This window comes from Schistocerca serialis, chromosome 2 (assembly GCF_023864345.2).
Source record: "Schistocerca serialis cubense isolate TAMUIC-IGC-003099 chromosome 2, iqSchSeri2.2, whole genome shotgun sequence".
NCBI classification, from domain to species: Eukaryota; Metazoa; Arthropoda; class Insecta; order Orthoptera; family Acrididae; genus Schistocerca; species Schistocerca serialis.
Window position 1 is genome coordinate 850,627,835 of NC_064639.1, and position 23,135 is coordinate 850,650,969.

The 23,135-nt window shown below is 44.2% G+C and overlaps 1 protein-coding gene across 1 annotated transcript in view; it reads left to right on the top strand.

The window, feature by feature from the left end:
• Window positions 1-23,135, top strand: part of LOC126458136 (sialin) — a 388,874-nt gene that overhangs the window by 225,399 nt on the left and 140,340 nt on the right. The window contains exon 3 of the mRNA XM_050094978.1: window positions 14,437-14,580. Within this exon, the coding sequence (XP_049950935.1) occupies window positions 14,538-14,580 (43 nt within the window). The 5' untranslated portion in view covers window positions 14,437-14,537. The remainder of the gene's footprint in view (window positions 1-14,436; window positions 14,581-23,135) is intronic.

The following is a 23,135-nucleotide window of genomic DNA, read 5'->3' on the forward strand; positions in this document are numbered from 1 at the left end:
TAAATTTGCCCGAACTCAAATCGACGGACGACATCTGGGATGCTGTCGGGCATCACCTACGGGGCCTCAAACCATCGGCCTGTAACTGACGAGAATTGCGTGAACTGTGAGTAGGAATCCAGGGCCCACATACCTAGGTAAACGTACCATGGAACTGTCAGATTCGTACCACGCAGAATCGCTCCTGTATTGCGTTCCAAAGGTCGCCCAACACCCTAGAAATCTGGTGCTCCTAATGTTTTAGCTCGCCAACGACTTTTTTTTTTGGCTGTTTATCTTCGTGGGCTCTCAGAGTTTTGTGCGTAAGGTTCTATTCGATGCACAGCATCTTCCTTGTAGGTTCTCCCACAGTAGTGTCTTGAGAACTTTTGTGACTTTCTCTCGTTGACTAAACGAACCTGTGACGAAGCGCGCAACTGTTCTGTGAATATTCTCTCTGTCTTATACTATTTCAACTCGTCAGTTTCAATCCTTGAAGCAACAGAACTGATCGAGCGCGCATTTGTAAGCGACCTTTACGTGAGTGAATTACACTTTCTTAGGGCTCCTGCAATAAGTGGAAGTCTGTTTGGTATCTATTTTCCTTATGACTGGATGCATGTTGTAGTACCACCTTAAAGCCCACAGCAAAGATACGAGGCCATAGATACTGAATGTTTGTGGTTGATTCCATTCAGATATCGCAGATTTTTGCGTCCGCTTACTTGTACATTAGATTACTTTTGTATTTATTGGGTATCAGCTATGAGTATTTTCACCAGGGTCTGCTCTACGAGGGCTTGCTGAAAATTAATGCCTCCGAATTATTTATTGTGTTCTTAATATTGGTTGAAGTATTACAAGTTATGCACATTGCTGGGTCGACTTCCCGCTTCGCTGATGCAAGCTGCATCGCTCTGCCGCCAGAGCATAACATGGCAGTGTGCAACGCAGCTACACTGCTGAAGCGGTGCGAGCTGACGGGAGGTCGAGGTTCCGTCAAAAACATTCTGTAGTAACGGTATCAACAACCCGATATGTCACTGGCAGAAATGTGTTCGTCGCCAGGGTGACTATGTTGAGAAATAAATATGTAGAAATAAAAAAATAAAGATGTAGAATTTTATTAAAGTCCGTTTATTTAAAAATCATTAAGATTTTTCACATAAAAAAATAAGAGGCATTAGTTTTCAGGACGCAGTCGTACAAATCGCTCTACATTTCGTAACAATTTCCTGGAGATATCGTCCACCAGTCACAACAGCTGCGTTTGCGGAATTTAAAAAAAATTGCTGAGTACTATGGGACTTAACATCTAGGGTCATCAGTCCCCTAGAACTTAGAACTACTTAAACCTAACTAACCTAAGGACAGCACACAACACCTAGTCATCACGAGGCAGAGAAAATCTCTGACCCCGCCGGGAATCGAACCCGGGAACCGGGGCGCGGAAAGCGAGAACGCTACCGCACGACCACGAGCTGCGAACTGCGAAATGTCGTGAATACGTTTCCTGATCATGCATGTGTAACAGGGGACTGGTTTCAACTTACCACGTTTGGAGTGGGAGATTCATTCTATCAAAACTGGTACCAGAGATAGGAATTCGTGTGACATTATTCTGAATGTCTTGTTCGAAAATACTTCGAGTAGACAGTTAAACAACTCGTAAAGTAACGTCTCCTAGCAAAAAACAGACCTGAACTTCTCGAATCAATTAACGTGAATTACAGTATCAGCCATCATAAGGCAGTGATAACATCTATGACTACAGCTATTACCAGGAGTATTAAGAAAGGTAGGAAAATATTTCTGCTTAGCAAGAGTGACAGGGTGCAAACTGCACAGTAACTGATAAGCCATCGTCGAACATGTTGAGCACAAATGGAAAAGCTTCAAAAGAATCTTTCATTTGCCTTAGACAAGGATGTTCCCAGGAAAGTATTAAGGGATGAGAAAGACCCACCATGGTTTAATAGCCATGTAAAAAAACTGCTGCATAAACAAAGAATGCTTCATCACAGATTCAAGGGAAGTCAAAACCTAGCTGACAAATAACAGCTGAACGAAATGAAAATGAGCATAAGGAAGGCAGTGAGATAAGCATTCATTGACTTTGAAAGTAAAATTTGCCAATCGTCTGACTAAAAACCCAAAGAGGTTTTGTCCTTACGTAAAATCAATAAGCGGTTCGAAATAATCTATTCAGTCACTCGGTGAACGTAATAGCGGCGAAACGGAAGATAACAGGTAGAAGGCCGAAATACTGAATTCGGTGTTCCGAAATTATTTCACCGAGGGAAATCGTAACGCAGATCTTCCTTTCGGTCATCGTACGAACTTCGAAACAGCAGATATTGAGATAACCGCTCGTGGAATATAAAAACAAATACAATGGCTTTGTGGTGGGAAGGCATCGGGACGAGGTAGGATACCTGTAAGATTCTACGGAGATTATTCGAAAGAATTAACTCCCATCTTAGCAGCTGGAACAAAGAAGGGTGCACAGCGCTGAGGTTGACGTTCGTGTTTCAAGACACGCTACCTACTCCGTTCACCCTCTCCACCTGCCACCACTGGAGAATAATCTGAAGATGGTATGCAAATAGACTGAAAACGGCCACCATTGTAATAAATGTTTTAATGCGATTACGACTGTTTTAATTTTTAACTTTAAAGTTTTTGAGATCGTTGTTGTACCAAGGGTGTTTACGAAAATCACTTATTGTAAAGATTTTGCGGGCTAGTTTTATTTTTTCCACCTTTTATATGTAGATGAGGAGAATCGGGAGTATCCTGATATTATAGGGACTTCAACACTTAGGCAAAAGCAAATTAGGAACAAGTTCTTCGTGAAATAATTTCCGCTGTTACTCGTGACGACCTCCTGGAGATATATTCGGTGAAAAAAAGAACGTAAAACTCTACGTGCATTCGTAGTCTTGGAAAGTACCGGTCCAGATGAAACAACGAAAGATTAGAACTAAAAAACCACACCCTTGGCAATCGTGGCGCTAGGAAGTCCTGTGGCGGCAGCGGCGGAGTGCCTTCCCAGATGTTCTTATCGCAACCTTTATGACTGTATATCTGCGTGTGACTTTACTGCCCGACATCTAGGCATTATACTGGTGCTTAGCTGGCCTTTGAAAATGACAGGTAACTCATTTCCTGTAAACCAAGACGTCGAACTTTGCTGTCTATATTGTGCATGAAATTAAGACATTCTCACACGGCATGTGTTTCTCATCGTGAAGCAAACCAATCTTGGTTTCCGTCATGGCTGGTGCACGTGCAGAAAGGAGCGGAATGTGCTCCTCATCGTTATTTGCGAACGCCGCGCTCTCGCCTGTATCTGACGCGTAAGGCAAGCAGTTCGTTTACGAAAACAGACTCGCGTGAAATTGCTACGTCAGCTGTATAAAATAGCACATTTTCTGCCTTGCACATACGCTAGCCATGTTGTTCTGTCCGTAGTACACGTGAATAACAACTTCAACATCTGTGAACACGATACAAGGCCAAAAGAATAGATTCACGTTCTTTCAATACATCCTTTATAAATAGTGTACCCCAAATTTTCGATAATCTTCCACATAAGATACAAATTATTTTATCATTATCACGTTTTATGAAGGTTGTAGCAGTGCTATTATGGACACTATAAAAGTGCTTGGGAGTCACAGGTTGTGTAGTGACTGCTTTCTTTAATTGCGGTAAGTTTTTCGATTTATACATCATCATCACTTCAATAAGGCTTGTTTGGACACGTCAAACGTGTGCAGTCATTCATTTTATCCAAGACAATGCAAAAGCAATGGATAATATACATGGCTTCATACCTATGCATGATGTGTTCACCCAAACCACGATTAAACTGATGATAGTGTATAAATCTAAACGCGTAACTAAAGGAAGTATTCATTACACAACCTGTGGTTTTCATGTACTTTTTTTGCGTCCATAATAGCTCAGATACAAGCTTAAAATTACCTCTTACCTCTTAAGTGCCTTCACGTCACACCTGTTATCACGTTTTAGTAAAATCGTAAAGGCATCTTTACAAGATCGCTGCTTTTACTCAGCTTCAGAATTGTGAGAGCTTGTGATATGCAAGAGACCTAAAAACAAGAAAGTGCAAAATATCTATCACTGCCAGTAGTTTTGAACGAATAAATAAATACATACTGAGCTGAGAGTGAATCATGCAGTGACGTAGGCAGGGACCTTGCAGTTCATTGGTTCATGTTATCTGGCCATTTCACAAAGTCGAACAAAAAGCTCTCCTATGTTTTCACTAGCAATCCCACACTTGAATAAGTGGGCTGTAAGGAACTGAAATGACACAGAATGGGAAAGGGATAGGAAGTAAATAATGACTTCAGCCGCAAGGAGCGCTGCGGCAATGCACATGGAAAACAGTGACTAGAAGAAGGAATAGGATGATACAACATAGGCTAAGACATCAGGGAATAATTGCCGTGGCACTAGAAAGAACCGTAGATGGAAAAAGATGGAGGGGAGATAGGCGTACTTCCTTTTGTATCAATGAACGAGGTGGTATGTAAAGCCACTTGATCTGGGGCAGCTCTGAATGGCGGCTGCTTAGAAAGGATGCGCCGACCTCAGTTGAGTGCAGTGTGGTCTTGTCGCTTCCCCATCCCCTGGTGGCATGTACGCGTGGCGCGACCAGACGGAGAGCAGTGATGGGGGATTAGCGAGCACGATCCGGAGGCGCGCTGGCGGGAGGTTCAGAAGTGCCGTCTCCCGCGTAGCTGTGACATTTTCCTACGTTTCTCAACATTCCTTGTCATACCTTTGTTTACGGGTGCTATCACTGCCTTAAGATCACCGATACCCTCCTCTGCGTTAACTGATTTGAAAACTTCAGGTCTATTTGTTGCTAAGAAGTCTAAGACATTACGTTCTTTAACTATCTGCTCAAAGCAATTTTCGGACAGCGCAGTCAGAATAATGTCACACGAATTCCTGTCTTTGAGGCCAGTTTTCATTGCATAACTTTCCCATTTTATATCTCACAAGTCACCATGTATTACTGAGACGAAATGTTTCTAAAACAGAGGTAAGCCTGTTCCACCTCTCTAATCGCCTTTCATCAGCGAAGATCAGCCCACAGTACGGCCCTCTTTGCACAGTCAGATACAACGAAAGCCCAAAATACCTGGGAGTCACTCTGGACAGAACTTTAACATTCAAAAAACACCTTTCCAAATTGGCGAAGAAGATACAAACACGAGTGAACCTTGTGAGAAAACTGGCAGGCAGTACATGGGGAGCAACCACATCAGTCCTCCGAGGAGCATCCCTTGCACTGGTATACTCCGCAGCAGAATACTGTGCACCAGTTTGGCTCCGAAGGGCCCACGTAGTGAAAGTAGACGTCCAACTGAACTCAGTTATGAGAGTAATTAGTGCTACAGTCCAGTCTACACCTACTTGCTGGCTACCGGTGCTTTCAAACATCTGTCCACCAGACCTCCGTCGAAACGCTGCTCTTTACAACCTCTGTCAGCAAGTTTCTGAAAACAACTCGATCCCTCTTCATGACGATTTGCTGTAACTGCCCAGGAAACGCCTCATATCTAGAAGACCAGCATATGAAATGGGAGTCCAACAGGATTCGACCAGGACGCAGTGTGGAAACGTGAGTGGCAAGCTACAAGAACCCGAAACCACGAACTTGTAGATAATCCAGCAGTTCCAGTTCCAGGCTTCCACCAACCAAGGGAGGTGTAGGTGCAGTTAAACAGATATCGGACTGAAGAGGGTAGATGCAAATACAACATGCACAAATGGGGCTTTTCAAGTGACAGTGTGTGTGACTGTGGTGACACCCAAACAATGAGCCACATTGTGAATGAATGTCGAATCAGACGCTTCCCTGGTGGCATTGAGAAGCTCCGTCAAGCATCCCACGAGGCACTCCGCTGGATCGAGTCCATCAGCATCCGAGTGTAGTCTGAGCCGTTTCAAAACTTGTGTACTGTATATAATTTCACATGTTCATTTTTATATGTATTTCTTTGTTTTGCTAAATGTGTATTACTGTAATTGATGCATACTATAATAATAATAATAATAACAATAATAACCATGTATTACAATAGCATGGCCAGGAAACTTATTTACCAACCGAGTACCAATTTTGACCCATCTTTGATGGTTAATATTACCCAAATTAATTCACATTCGGAATCTATGATAATATCGCTAGATATTATCGAATTCTTTACTGCAATAAATACGCCTCCACCTTTTGGGTCCAACCTATCCTTACGGTAAATATTCCAATATGAATTTCGAATTTCGCTGCTATTCACTTCTGGTCTCAACTAGCTTTCTGTTCCTAACACAGTTTCGGAATGACTAACTTTAATAAGTGATTCTAATTCTGGGACCTTATCATCGATGCTGCTGTAGTTTCCCAACATCCTATTAACCTTGTCTATTTCTGATCCTGAGGAAGAGCATTCGCTGAGAATAATGTGGCTGATTTTTCTTCGAATGCGGCAGTTAATTGATCTCTGACCACAAGGGAGGGGGGTGAGAGGTCCTCAACCTTAAAACATGTGCATGCCATACGTATTCCGCTACCGTAGTGGCTGCTTCCTGCGGGTAGCGCACGCCTGACCTGTTAAGAGGGGCCTATATTTCTGCACCCGAGAGGGGAGGTCGAGAAATTCGCATCCGATACCGCCGCAGAATCGTCTGAGACTCTGGTTTAGACCTTCCACTCTCCTCAAAACTAGAGGACTGCGTCAACCCTGGACATAATGCTACAAATGATGAACTTAGCCCACACCCCACATGTGATGCTAGCTCCCATCGCCAAATGAGCCATCCGGCGAAAGGAACCGAAGATGACCTCAGAACCCAAGCGACAGGCGTCATTCGTGCTGATATTAACCACGATAGATGCACTGAGATAGAGACACGATAGGAAGTGAGTCGAAGCAATGATTCCGTACATGATGTTACCGTGTTGATAAATCGAACTTTAAGGGCCACTGAAGAAGGGCAAATGTGTCAATTTGAATTGAAAATCACCAGTGAGGTGACAACAGAGTGGCCAATTACGCAGTCAACTGTGTTGTGAGATAACTCTGGCACTAGAATACGACAGCCTACAAGTCGTCGTTTGTATGATGTGATAAGCTGATTTATGATGTAGATAGCAGCTTACATAATAGGATATAGGCGTATCATGAAGACACCTGTTTCATGGTGGGATCGTTCATGTAATTTCACCTCATTGGGTTTCTCCTTGTGTAGACACGTAAAAATATTCTGAACAAGACACTTGCCTGTACTGAAAGGGATTTCCTTGCAATAACTTTCTCTCCCTGTGACATTTTTCGTACATGGCTGTTTGAACGATGACGACCTTTGAGCGAGGATGTCATACCTGAAAAGAATTTGTAACGCAACTTGGTTACAACTGTAGTGGATATAGCACATAGTGCAAGTTGTCCAGATAAATAAAATTATTTGAAAAATATTTACAAATGAAAATCACAGTATTGTGTATGTTCTGCAGAATTTAATTATTTTGTTAAGGCCATCACCAGACTTGAGGTATCGTCGTCATAGGAGGTCTCCTTAGCCGACAACAGTCAGTTTAAGTCTGATGATAGTCCTCACAAAAAAATTAACTTTGAAGAACGTACACAATATTGTGATTTTCATTACAAACATCTTGTTCTACCAAGAGCGAAGGAAGACTCAGTTAACACGCAAAAAATCTACTTCGATTTTTATCGTCGTCAGCAGGCTAACGGTGAATTCGTATTTTTTTTTTTTTTTTCTATTTACGATTGTAACTTTCGACTCATTCGTATCCAGACATTCCGTCTCAAGCTGATGCACCTGCTCTTCAAGACCACATCTGAAAGTATGGATTATCATCCTCCCATGCCAAATCTGCTTCTTTGAAACTGAGAGAGGTTGTACAGTAGTGTAAAACAAGGACTCACATTCGGGACGACTTCGGTTCAAATCCCCAACCAGTCATTAGAATTTACTTATTTAGTCTAAATCGCTTGAGCCAAATACGACAGTGGTTCCTTTCAAAAAGAGATGGCCGATTTCCATGACCATCCTTCTCCAGTCCGTATTTGTGCTCAGTCTGCAATGACCGCGTCGAGGACAGAACGTTGAAATCTTCCTTCACCCATCCATCCCGCAGCCATACCTGCTCACGCAAAGGATAATTTCATGATGTATATCACAATTGCAGACTGGAAGACTGCTAGGCTCCAGCTATTGGAATTGTCTACCTTGGTATCAGCATCCCTGTAGTCGTCCACATTGTAGTATGCAAACTGGTGAGCTGGACACCGACTACTCCATTAATGTGAACTAATAGGACAACACAGTTCGAGCTAATTTCGTGGCTGCATTAAAGTGACGGACGCAAGAGAGTATTACTGTACCTGTGCAGCAACTGCTACTTAGATATTGCCATATCAGAATCTGTTGGGAAGGTGTGAAGAGGGTTGTAAGCGAAGAACAGAAATGTGAGGTGCACAAGTGGGCTATTTACGCAGCTGTATTCATTAAGATAACAGCAATGCTCCTGACAGTGCCAAGCCCCACAGATTACTATTTCTTATTTATTTACCTATTTTATTAGTCGACCAATGAAAGACCACGTTAAGTTTGCAGGCATTATGACCGTTCTACTCAATTCTTCGTTTTTCGTTGAAGCCAGATATTTTTCATCCATACAACGTATCTGGCACGGCAATCATCCGACGAATTGGCACCAGTTGTTCATTTCTCATCTCATAAAATTTCAAACGTCGCTACAGCTGCGGCCGAGCGGTTCTAGGCGCTTCAGTCCGGAACCGCGCTGCTGCTACGGTCGCAGGTTCGAATCCTGCCTCCGGAATGGATGTGTGCGATGTCCTTAGGTTAGTTAGGTTTAAGTAGTTCTAAGTCTAGGAGACTGATGACCTTAGATGTTAAGTCCTATAGTACTTAGAGCTACTTGGACCATTTGCTACAGCTGCTCTGGAGATGTGCCGGTCTTGCGGTTCTGTATCGATTTCACCCGTATCTTTTTTACGCTCATGTTCAACGCCGTTATTAATATCGCAGCAGTATATCTCATAGGTGTGTGTTGGTACTGTGTCACAGTACGAATTCGAACTATGGCAGTGATCTGTGAATGTGAAAAATTGCAAGTTGTGATTCGGAGTCCGTGTTAAACAGCAGGTCCTCAAATAAGTAGCTGGGTAAGTAAACCAAGGATCGGAAAAGGCAATTGCATAAGACTTCCAATGTAGCCCGGTACCATACAGTGTTTGATCAAAAGTACATGCCACCTAGTAGTGGACATTAACATGAAGTATGTCCACACTTCGCCTTTATGATGGTTTGAACTCTGCTTGGAACACATTCAGTGAGGTATCTGAATGTCTGTGGAGGAATGGCAGCCCATTATTTCCCAAGAGACGAAACCTGAGAAGGTAGTGATATTGGACGGTGGGTCTGGAGTGAATTCGACGTTGTAACTTCCATTGGGCTCAAGTCGGGACTCTGGGCAGGCCAGTCAAATTCAGGAATAGTACTGGCCATAAACCATCGTGTCACAGATGCTGACGTATGACAGGGTGCACTGTCATGCCGACACAATGATCATCTCCGAATTGTTCCTCTACTGCACGCAATACGAAATGCAAGCAATTGTCAAACATCTTCATAAGAAAGGAGACAAGAGTGACTTAAATAATTGTAGACCAATCTCATTGCTGACTTCATTTTCTAAAATATTCGAAAAAGTTATGTATTCAAGCGTAGTCTCACATTAAAGTGAAAATAATTTACTCAGCATGTCACAGTTCGGATTCCGAAAGGGTTACTCGACTGAGAATGCTATCTACACATTTACCCATCAAATAGTACTCTCGAATGGCGCGTGGGAAAAAGGAACACCTAAATCTTTCCGTTCGAGCTCTGATTTCTCTTATTTTATTACGATAAACATTCCTCCCTACGTAGGTGGTTGTCAACAAAATATTTACACATTCGGAAGAGAAAGTTGGTGATTGAAATTTCGTTAATAGATCTCGCCGCAAAGAAAACCGCCTTTGTTTCAGTGACTGCCACCCCAACTCGCGTATCATATCAGTGACACTTCCATCCCTATTGCGCGACAACGCGAAACGAGCTGCCTTCTTTGCACTTTTTCGATGTCCTCCGTCAATCGTGCCTGGTAAGGATCCCACACGGCGCAGCAATATTCCAGCAGAGGACGGACAAGTGTAATGTAGGCTGTCTCTTTAGTGGGTCTGTCGCATCTTCTAAGTGTTCTGCCAACAAAGCGCAGTCTTTGCTTCGCCTTCCCCACAATATTATCTATGTGGTCTTTCCAATTTAAGTTGCTCGGCCGGGCGGAGTGGCCGTGCGGTTCTAGGCGCTACAGTCTGGAGTCGAGCGACCGCTACGGTCGCAGATTCGAATCCTGCCTCGGGCATGGATGTGTCTGATGCCCTTAGGTTAGTTAGGTTTAATTAGTTCTAAGTTCTAGGCGACTGATGACCTCAGAATTTAAGTCGCATAGTGCTCAGAGCCATTTTTTAAGTTGCTCGTAATTGTAATTCCTGGGTATTTAGTCGAATTGACATGACTTCGCACTTTTCTTTATTTAGTGTTAATTGCCACTTTTCGCACTATACAGAGACTCTCTAGATTATTTTGTAATTTGAATTGATCGTCTGGTGATTTTACTAGACGGTAAATTTCAGCGTCATCTGCAAACAATGTAAGGGGGCTGCTCGGATTATCACCTAGATCATTTATGTTATTCAGGAACAGTAGACGGCCTATGACACTACCTTGCGGAACACCAGATATCACTTCTGTTCTGCTCGATGATTTACCGTCTGTCACTACGAATTGTGACCTCCCTGAGAGGAAATCACGAATCCAGTCACACAATGAGACGATACTCCATATGCACGCTTGTGAGGAACGGTATCAAAAGCCTTCTGGAAATCTAGGAATATGGAATCGATCTGAGATCCCTTGTCGACAGCACTCATTACTTCATGGAAATAAATAGCTAGCTGTGTTGCACAAGAACGATATTTTCTGAATCCGTGTTGGTTATGTATCAATAAGTCATTTTCTTCAAGGTGATTCATAATGTTCGAGTACAGTGTATGCTCCAAAATCCTAGTGCAAATTGAGGTCAGTGATATGGAACTGTAATTCAATGGGTTACTCCTATTTCCCTTCTTGAATATTGGTGTGACCTGTGCTACTTTCCAATCTTTAGGAACAGACCTTTCGACAAGTGAGCGGTTGTATATGAGATCACCAACAGTCGATTTCGACAGCTTTAAAAGAGTTGATTTGTCGCTAATGGATTTGTTGCTCAGGTGATCTGTTGCTCAGGTGATGTCCATTGATTAATCTACGTTTGAAGTCACTCCTGACCGACCGATTGTATTGTTTCTCTACTAAGAACGCAATACGTACTGTCCGCCACCTTTTACAGTGGCGGAACCCCCATCGTGACATGTAGCGGTCAACTGGGCATATACCATATATCAGACAGCGTACGAAATACAGCACTGTGATATCGAAAATAACTCTCCGGTTTGAGAACACCTTAATCTCCTCATAACATATGTCTGTAACACGACAAGTAAACATAAATCAGCATATGTGTTCTTATAAGATCCTTCTCTTTTTGTGATTATTTCTTTTGCTACTAATGGATGAATTCTAGTCAGATTCACGATATTTCAATATTCATCGTAACAGCGATTCTGTTGAAGATTAAATACATCCATGCAAGAGCGAATAGTACACGCATGTTGACACAGGTAAGCGTATTTGTACAGTAAAAAATCAGTTCACTTAGCTTGTTTCCGATCAGATCTTGTAAAACATCTCCGTATGGTATATTGGCTGTGTTTTGTCTGAGATCATGATTAATTCTTGCTTTGCTGCAAGAAGGTGGTGGGTTTACGCTCTTGTACGATGCTAACCACACGAAAAAATAGTTTCCGATGTGAACTGTGTTTTAAACTTAATTTTATTCTTCTGTTACGATCAACTAAATGCCATATGTTAATGATACTATGAACAAAGAACTATCATTCACAAAGCCTCTCGACACATCCACCTAACACCCTAACACGTAGCAAAAAGGGCCATGCGCCTCTCTGCCTGGATACACAAATGCTGTGATACATGCAATTCCGCAGATGATAAATGCGATACATCGATTATCGAAGCTATATTTACAAAACTTTTCAAAGTATATTTCATATTCTATTTTCTATGTCACTTCTTCAGATTTAAGTCTGAAATAAATATAGTGATTATTGATATAGTTGTCATCTAAAGATGAGACATAAGTACACTACTGGCCATTAAAATTGCTACACCACGAAGATGGCGTGCTACAGACGCGAAATTTAACCGACAGGAAGGAGATGCTGTGATATGCAAATGATTAGCTTTTCAGAGCATTCACACAAGGTTGGCACCGGTGGCGACACCTACAACGTGCTGACATGAGGAAAGTTTCCATCCGCTTTCTCATACACAAACAGCAGTTGACCGGCGTTGCCTGGTGAAAAGTTGTTGTGATGCCTCTTGTAAGGAGGAGAAATGCGTACCATCACGTTTCCGACTTTTGATAAAGATCGGATTGTAGCCTATCGCGATTGCGGTTTATCGTATCGCGACATTGCTGCTCTCGTTGGTCGAGATCCAATGACTGTTAGCAGAATATGGAATCGGTGGGTGCAGGAGGGTAATACGGAACGCCGTGCTGTATGCCAACGGCCTCGTGTCACTAGCAGTCGAGATGACACGCATCTTATCCGCATGCCTGTAACGGATCGTCTCGATCCCTGAGTCAACAGATGGGGGGGGGGGGGGGGTTCGCAAGAGAACAACCATCTGCACGAACAGTTCGACGACGTTTGCAGCAGCACGGACTATCAGCTCGGAGACCATGGCTGCCGTTACCCTTGACGCTGCATCACAGACAGGAGCGCCTGCGATGGTGTACTCAACGACGAACCTGGGTGCACGAATGGCAAAACGTCATTTTTTCGGATGAATCCAGGTTTTGTTTACAGCATCATTATGGTCGCATCCGTGTTTGAAGACATCGCGGTGAACGCACATTGGAAGAGTGTATTCGTCATCGCCATACTGGGGTATCACCCGGCGTGATGGTATGGGGTGCCATTGGTTACAAGTCTCGGTCACCTCTTGTTCGCATTGACGGCACTTTGATAAGTGGTCGTTACATTCCAGATGTGTTCCGACCCGTGGCTCTACCCTTCAATCGATCCCTGCGAAACCCTACATTTCAGCAGGATAATGCACGACCGCATGTTGCAGGTCCTGTACGGGCCTTTCTGGATACAGAAAATGTTCGACTGCTGCCCTGGCCAGCACATTCTCCAGATCTCTCACCAACTGAAAACGTCTGGTCAATGGTGGCCGAGCAACTGGCTCGTCACAATACGCCAGTCACTACTCTTGATGAACTGTGGTATCGTGTTGAAGCTGGATGGGCAACTGTACCTGTACACGCCATCCAAGCTCTGTTTTGACTCAATGCCCAGGCGCATCAAGGCCGTTATTACGGCCAGAGGTGGTTGTTCTGGGTACTGATTTACCAGGATCTATGCACACAAATTGCGTGAAAATGTAATCACATGTGAGTTCTAATATAATATATTTGTCCAATGATACCCGTTTATCATCTGCATTTCTTCTTGGTGTAACAATTTTAATGGACAGTAGTGTAAGTTTCGTATTTAACATTTAAATTAAAGCTGTTTTAGAGTTAGTATGTTGGCAAGATAGTTTGTTATGGTTTAATTGTGATGACAAAACAAATAATTAGTATATTTCCAGAAAAATGCCTTATGTACTGCCGGCCAAAGTGGCCGTGCGATTCTAGGCGTTAACAGTCTGGAACCGAGCGACCGCTACGGTCGCAGGTTCGAGTCCTGCCTCGGGCATGGATGTGTGTGATGTCCTTAGGTTAGTTATGTTTAATTAGTTCTACGTTCTAGGTGACTGATGACCTCAGAAGTTAAGTCGCATAGTGCTCAGAGCCATTTTGAACCTTATGTACTGCGAAGTCTTACACTTCCAATATCGTGAGATCCACTACTTCTAGTATCGTATACTATTATATGTAACGAAACAAGTTCTGTTGGCCAGTTCCATTTCGGTGTGAACGTTTGTGCCGTACGGGTACAGCTCCAAGACGGCGGCAGGCACCGCTCTGCACAAGGCTTGTGCAGTGTTAAATGCCGCGGAGCACGATTTCCCGGGCGGCCTCCAGAGCAGCACGGTAAACACTCCCCATTGATTGTGGTCCGGCAAAGGGGCCAGCGCTAACGCAGTGGGCACACACGTGGCGTGACGCACTGAGCCGTGTCTGCGTGGTTCCAGGCGCCGCCGCGCACCGCAGCAGGAGGAGCCGCCAGTAGGGGGCGCACCACGCAGCCGGCAGCACCACACGACGCCAGCAACAGCACCCAGCAGGCGACGCCATGGCGGGACCCGCCAAGGGACGAAAGCTGTCCGGCCTCAGCGGTGAGTGTGTCCGTTCAATCTGTCATTCAGTCACTCACCATGAAACGTCCCCTTTGAACAATTATACACGACTGTGCTTAACCTGACACACAATATTTTTAGCGCAACGCAATCTGACTTTCAAAATTCCCTACAAAAGAATGGCCCTAACATTAAACTATACCTTTCACAAATCACTTACCTCACAAAACTCTTCGCTGCTCAAGCTACTGCAATACAGCGAGCGCCACTACTGCCAGCTAAATAAAAGATTCAAACTATGGAAGGCACTAACTACTGACAGGGATAGTTGGCAAATGAAAGATATTAATAGAGAACAAACAATGTATTTACCTTGATATCATCATAAGTCATAATATATATATATCAGTTCATGACAAATTACAAATCTCCGCCATCTCTCTCCCCACATCCACCACTGCTGGCGGCTCACCTCCAACTGCGCAACGCTACGCGCTGTTCACATTCAGCTGCCTAACACTACAAACAATGTATTTACCTTGATATCATCATAAGTCATAATATATATATCAGTTCATGACAAATTACAAATCTCCGCCATCTCTCTCCCCACATCCACCACTGCTGGCGGCTCACCTCCAACTGCGCAACGCTACGCGCTGTTCACATTCAGCTGCCTAACACTACAATGGCGAGTATTACAACAATGCAAAGCAGCCACAGACTGCACACAGCACAGCCAGTGATTTTCATATTGAGCGCTACGTAACGTTGCCAATAAGAAAACATAAACAGCCTACTTACATAGAGAAAACATAAACAGCCTACTTACAACCATAAACATCGTGTTCTATGCGTCTCTTTGCAAGCTAACTACTTTCTTTTGGAATCAGGACTTTAATAAAAATGTCAAGGTAATGTTAATCAGAACACAGGGAGAAGATTTATTCTTTCTGAAAATCACAAGACAAAACAAAAATGACTAAACGTCACACAAACATTGTCACTTCACAAGCGCTTTCACTAATATGTGGTCTATGGTGGACAAAGTGATCAGCTGGGGATCGACACATGACACTAACCAGAACACTAATCGCTCTATCTGACTTCATAGACGTGAATCCGGGGTATGGCACAACAACTACCCCACAATCAAGCATCTATACTCTACTGTTCCAAAAAAAGAAAAATATGGTTCGAAAGAAACACGTATCGGAGCCCTAAGCCGTAGCAGCGAATACTTTACCCTTCTGCTGGACAGGGCGTCACACGACGATGCGTTCGGCGACTGAAGTCATGGACGGCCGCAATCTGTTATTAATCGCGCACGCCCGAAAAATGCAAGTACGTGGTCTCGCATTCAGTTAATTAGGAACTCAGGTACTTCGCTATGAGCCTCTGAAACCCCGGTGGATTCCATTGTGCACGTGGACCCGTTTGCTGGTCTGCCGAACCAATTTGACTCCGTGCCATGACTATATGTGACAGAATATTTCAAATGTTTGGGCAGCCGACTCAAGACAAATGAGTACACCCACGCATCACTCGTCGTGTGGGTGATGCTATAAGCAGTACCTCTGACAGTCCAGAAGGTGACTGGCACAGGCTCTAAGTGGCACACTATCAAAGGGCACACGTCTCACCGTTTAGGTAGAGACCTGCAGTTCTTTACTAGCGAAGCGCCAGTGCAAGGGTGATCTTTTCTTTCTGTCTGCTTTCCTCCTGAACTCGGTAGCAAAAGCCCATTTACATCTTAGACTTCCCCCACTTTAACACAAGGCAATCACGAGCTGGAGCGCGGCATTCGAAGCTCAGATAGCGCCCCTTGCTCTGCGTACACTGATTTGACCGGTCAGAGACTTTAAAGTTAATTGGGAGAAAAGGAAAAAAGATTCAGCTTTGCAGGTCCTTTCCCACTCGTTTACTCCATGTCTTTTGCTAACAACACGACCAGGGTGGAACCACACCCCTCCATAAAAAGCTTGTTATCTCCCCTGTTGAATCCATTTGGAAGTTTCCAAAGAATGGCCATAAATTCGCTAAAAGCCTCGTGCTTTCACAAATATGTTTTGTAACAGAGTCTGGACGTCTGGGCGCCAGCGACCTGACCCACGGGAATTCGCAGAACGCTCACAGTTGTCTCATCGGCTTCCTGCCTAACAAGGGCCCAGCCTCTGCTTTATTGCCAGTCTACAATGCGCTGGCCAATGCGGCGGCGACTTCTCGGCACTAGTCAGTCCACCTGGACATGGATGCCGACCGGCTGGCGCCAACCAACGTGTCTGCACAATGAGACCGCAGAACTCGGCCGTCCAGAGATGTTTCCACCCAGGTTCTGCAGAAAAAAACGCGCTTCCCTTGGCTGCAGTCGCCGTGCTTTTACTGCAGTCATTTAAATCGGCACCCCGTTCCTTTGATTACAGGTAAAGCTTACCGTTATTCCTTCCCTAGAGTAAGCAAGCAAGAGTACTAACTACTACCCACCATTTCATCATGATGTATGAAGCCAAATCGTAATAGAGATGATCTTCCCTAAGAACATGAAGCAGTATAATACCGAATCAGAAGTGAGAGTGCCCTGCAATCTCTCATCTTCACGATGGAGATCCTCTGGTGGTATGAAACAAATCAAGTTATTTAGTAACAGGCAGAAGAAACCACTGCGAGCTATTTCTGCAAAGTATGTTAGGAACAATAATGACCAGCGCCAAGACTAGGAGTGTGAGAAAAGTACTGAGACTGATTTTTTATCTACCAAAACTTTTATGTTATTTCAAACAAAAATATTGTCCGTCTCAAAGTAGTTCCCTTCAGCAGCTCTACACTGCGCTTAGGAGCACTGAAAGACTTAGGCTGCTATGGCGTTTAACGTGTCAGTCACATTCTTTTGAATGTTCATGAGAGTTCCAAAATGACGTTCTTTTCAGACATTTTTCAATTTCGAGAAAAGAAAAAAGTCACAATGAATCAGATCACGTGGACAGGGGAACTGTGGAACAACAGGAATGCCTTTTGAGATCAAAAATTCCGTGATGGAAATGGACGTGTGACATGGGGCGTTGCCATGATGCAGCATCGTCTTGTCTGCAATGTCCGGTCTCATTCGATTCACCCTTTTCCTGACCCTTCCAAGGATGTCTTCGTAAAACACATGGTTGACAGTTTGTCCTGGAGGAATAAATTCTTTATGCACGATACCGCTAGTTCTAGGCGCTCAGTCCGGAGCTGCGTGGATGTGTGTGATGTCCTTAGGTTAGTTAGGTTTAAGTAGTGCTACGTTCTAGGGGACTGATGACCACTGATGTTAAGTCCCACAGTGCTCAGACCCAGCCACGATACCGCTAGCGTCAAAAAAGCAAAGCAGCGTTGTTGTGACTTTTGATTTGCTCATTTGATCATTTTTCGGTCGAGGAGATGTCTCAATGTGCCACTCCTCACTTTTATGCTTTGTCTCAGGACCATAAACTCCAGGATTGGTTCAAATGGTTCAAATGGCTCTGAGCACTATGGGACTCAACTGCTGAGGTCACTAGTCCCCTAGAACTTAGAACTAGTTAAACATAACTAACCAAAGGACATCACAAAAATCCATGCCCGAGGCAGGATTCGAACCTGCGACCGTAGCGGTCTTGCGGTTCCAGACTGCAGCGCCTTTAACCGCACGGCCACTTCGGCCGGCGAAGTCCAGGATTCATCACCTGTGATCACACAAGTGAACCATTCGTGATCATTAGCAGTCCTCTCAAGAAGATCACCGCACACGTTTCTTCGATTATCCTTCTGCTCAATTGTGAAGTTTTTCGGCACCATTTTGCCACAAACCTTTCACATGTGCAAAACTTCGGTCGAAAGTTGATATATGGTGAAAGAGTTTAACAGGTCACTCATCATTCTTATTGTTAAAATTCGGTCTGACCTCACAAGAAGACGCACACAACAGACCTTCTGCGTCAGTTTTTAAAGTTGAATGTGTCCCTCAGGGATATTCATCTTCAACGCGTTCTCGATCTTCCAAAAATGATTTGTGCCAATGTTCTTGATAAGGAACAACTTTTCAAAGATCACACTCGCAGATACTTCAAGTTTAACACAGAACTTGATGGCATAACTTTGCTCTAAATTGCGCTGTTCCATCTCGTAACACACAACAAAAACACATCTTCACTGATGGCGCTGTCAAAAATCACGTAATGGCTGAACAGTGCTGTAACTTGGACTGCGCATCTGGACGGTCTGAACACACCTGTGTGTACAAGTAGAACAACACAGCGTTGCCAGATTGCTCGCGACATTGTCGGTCTCATTAGCTTTCTCACACATCTCGTATAATCCCACTGATAAGTATTTGCTTCTGCATTCTATGAGACAGGCCAGACAGGGTTGATCACTTAAGCTGTAAACCCCTTTTTATTTCCCAAACGGCTCAAGATATAGAAATGAGGGTTTCAGCAAGAGGGACTAGGCAGAGGGGCACGTGATTTTGTTGTATGGGTAATAATAGCTACTTTTAACTCTTATATCAAACGAGATATTAAACCACATATGAAGCGTGGAAATGTCAAATGCCACTTTTGTCACAAAACACGTTTACAGTGCTAATGTGTTCTTGGAACTCTGTTACCTCTCCCTAGACTTGTTGCAAGTGTAAGATCCCCAAATCCAATATGATATGTGTCTCATACCCATCCATCTCAAAATTCTTGCTTTGAAACAGAAGACTTGAAAATTGCCAATGTATTCAAAAGACGAAAAATCATGGCTGATGTACTGGGTGCAGCTATTCATAGAGGTCCATAGTGGGCTGTGAATATCGTACGGCAGCGAAACTTGGTAGATATTCTGACGCGTTAATATGGAACCGATTTACGCTGGAAAAAATTAGTCCCAATTTTGGCCACCAAGTGCAAATCCGACGCTGTACAGCATCTAGTCGCCTTTTCTGCCCACGTCCCGTTCCTAATCCAGCTAACAACGACAAAGCTAAACAAGGCTCGTTTCAGAAGGTGTAAGCTTTACGATCACACATGCTGATATCTCACACAGACTTTATATTGTGGTTTCTTCATCGAAATGCTAATGACGCTACCTTTCATATTTACACTGATGTTCGGAAAAAACAGAACGCATTGAACAACTAGATATAGGTCGTTTATATTCACAGGACATGTACGTTAGTATATTCTGCAGAAATTTGAACAATGTCGGCCCGCGTGTTCGAGGTCAACATCGATTTCGCGGCGCAACACCATCTACCGGTAAAATGTGCCTGCGGCTCTCGTTGTCGCTATAAACCGACGGTACTGGAGCAGACGTGCAGAATGCCTCGCAGACGTACACGCGTACTGTACCGTTAAACCAGTGAGTTTGAAAGAGGACGCATTATTGGCATGAGAGAGTGTGACACATCCATCCGGGAAACTGCTGCTCGTGTGGGACGATGCCTTTCAGCAGTGCAACAGGTGTGTGCCGAATGGTTCACGGCAGGCTGTAGGAGCCGGCCGGGGTGGCTGAGCGGTTCTAGGCGCTACAGTCTGGAACCGCGCGACCGCTACGATCGCAGGTTCGAATCCTGCCTCGGGCATGGATGTGTGTGATGTTCTTAGGTTAGTTAGGTTTAAGTAGTTCTAGGGGACTGATGACCTTAGAAGTTAAGTCCCATAGTGCTCACAACCATTTTTTTGAAGGATGTAGAACACAGATCGGGTCATGTCGCAGCACCCAGATCATCCCCCGAGGAGATCGACACCTCATGCGAATGGCGTTGCAGGACAGATGTGCGTCCTCCTCTGCTCTGGCGTAACAGTGGAACACATGGTACACTATCAGTGGTGACAGTCCGTCGCCGTTTACTACGGCATGGATTACGTGCGCATCGTCGACTTCTCCGCCTATGTTTGACGTATGTATGGAAACATGCTAGACGTCAATAGTGTATGAAACAACGTTACTGCGGTCATAAATAGCATCAGACAGTGTTTCCAGACGAATCCAGGTTTTGTTTGTTTGAAAATTATGGCCGAATTTCGGTTCGCCGCAGACCGGTGGAGTTGCATCACAGTGACTCCATTCGCACAAGACGTACAGTGCCATCTCAAGGCCTTATAACATGGAGTGCTATTGCGTACAGCCACAGATCACAGTTGGTGCGTGTCCACGGCGCTGTGTGACCAGTGTGACCACGTGAATGACATCCTGCGACTCACAGCCATACCCTTTCTGCACAACACGCCAGACGCCATTTTACAACAAGCCAATGCACGGCCGCATGTTGCTGCACGATCGCGTGCCTTCTTGGTGTCACAGGATGTCAGCCTTTTTCCCTGACCCGCCAGATGACCAGACTTGTCGCCAATAGAAAATGTGTGGGATGTGGTGGCACGACAAGTGCAGCGCTGTGACCCGGTGCCAACCTCCACAGATGAACTTTGCAACCAGGTGAATGCAGCACGGATGACTGTAGCACAGGACGCCATTCACGCCTTATTCGGTCGATTCTATCACGCAAGGAACAAGTTTCAGGGCACATGGCGTACCCCGTGCCTACTAGGCAACACGTCACATGCTGACCAGGTGACTGAAATGCTAATCATTTCTGCATAACATTCCAATGTACATGTCCGGGGAATATGAACGTCCTATCTCTACTCGTCCAAGGTGTTTTTTTTTTCTGAGCGTGGGAGCATGTGTCATTTAGAGCACACAGTAGTTACACCAGCTGTCTTGACTATCAAGATAATCACACTTGGGACTGTGTGAAACAACATGCTCCTGAATGTCGTAGACAAAAATTTCTCTTGAATATTTGTGATGGCATGATTATCCCTCTAGCGCAGCACACTTCAATGGAACAGCTTCTTATTAGGTTTTGCACAACACACCTGTTGGAATCATGGACGCAAAACCGCACACTTTGCGAAGCAATCGCTATGTCAACAAGCTTGATGGTGCTCCTCCACATTTCAACTTTAATGCATGAAAAGGAGGCTTAGACTTAGGGTCCCATCGACGACGAGGTCATTAGCGTTTCCTTTATCAAGCGCGAATGCGCCTAGTGAATGCTCAGCCAAGTACAATGGCAAATGCTGCAAGCGAAGCATTGTGCATAGCGGTGTTGTTTATTGTTAAACCTCTGATTCTTCTTAGTGTATTTCACGAAAAGGCTATCGAGGTAAGACTAGAGAGATTAGAACTCTTAGCTTGCCAATAATCGTTCTTCCTGAGCACCGTTCGCGGCAGAAACAGTACAGGGGGAGCGCAGAGTCACTGATACACAGAGAACCCTCCGTAAATACCATAGAGCGGCTTGCAGAGTGTACCTGAAGATGCAACGGTAGACGCAATGTTTTAGCAACTGCACCATCTCTCTTGGCTTCGCTGTTGGTGTTTTGGCTCGAGCTGTGTTTGCCATCTTTACTCGTACGCTGTTGTTTTCGATATTTCCTCTGCACTGCTATAGTCAGATACAATCAATCGCTCGAATCATCATCGCTCCGGCCAACTACGTCGTTGGAGTCAGAGAGGTTACCATTTTACCTAAGGCACATGTGGCCAGTTCCACGGACGAGTTCTTTTCTTAATGTATCTCGCAGTAGGAAACACTTCTCAGCACACGAATAAAGTTAGATCTATGCATAAAATGGCGAATTCTGGAACACAGTTATGCCCATTATTCGATAATTTTTTCTTTGTGATATTGGGAGGTAACGACGATTCCTATCAGAATATGACTACGCAGTCACGACTGTTATAAAAGCACCTCCGCTGTGTTTAACTACATAGTCGACGTTGTAAGCCCTTGGGAGTCCTAGATGTGTGTATAGGAGTCCTAGATGTTTGTATTAGAGGGAAGTGTTTTCGGCGTCTATCTCCAGATAATATTTTAATAGATACAAATATTCCGTTGTTGAGTGGAGCTAAAACGCTGAGACGCAGCTTATCGCCTTACGAGAGTTATGATACACGAAGCAGCGACTGACCATAAACAAACGTTAACTGACTAGGACAACATCGCAAACCAGACAGTGTTTAAAGAAGAAAAAATAAAGGGTAATTTGTTGCTCTCCTCCTCAGCGTACATTCTCTTGAATTAATCATTTGTTGAACATTTTTGTTTGTTAACGCAGAGTATGTTTTCCAAACCACGTCTGGTCGTATAACACTTCGCCGACGTCGACTCTTGTTGTGTCTATTATTAATTTTCATGAAACCTGATGATCTCATTGTTAGTGTTTGCACTGTCCACAGTAACCGAAAAATATTTGCAAAATAATGAAATTACAGACGCTGTGTATGAATCCCTTTCTTCCTGTTGACAAGATGTTCTGAGATACGTTCAAATAGTAGTTCAAATGGTCCGAATGGCTCTGAGCACTATGGGACATAACATCTGAGGTCATGAGTCCCCTAGAACTTAGAACTACTTAAACCTAACTAACCTAAGGACATCACTCACATCCATGCCCGAGGCAGGATTCGAACCTGCGACTTCAGCGGTCGCGCGGTTCCAGACTGAAGCGCCTAGAACCGCTCGGCCACATCGGCCGGCCAAATAGTAGTGGTGGATCAAAATTAGAATATGCAAAGCAGGCTATGCA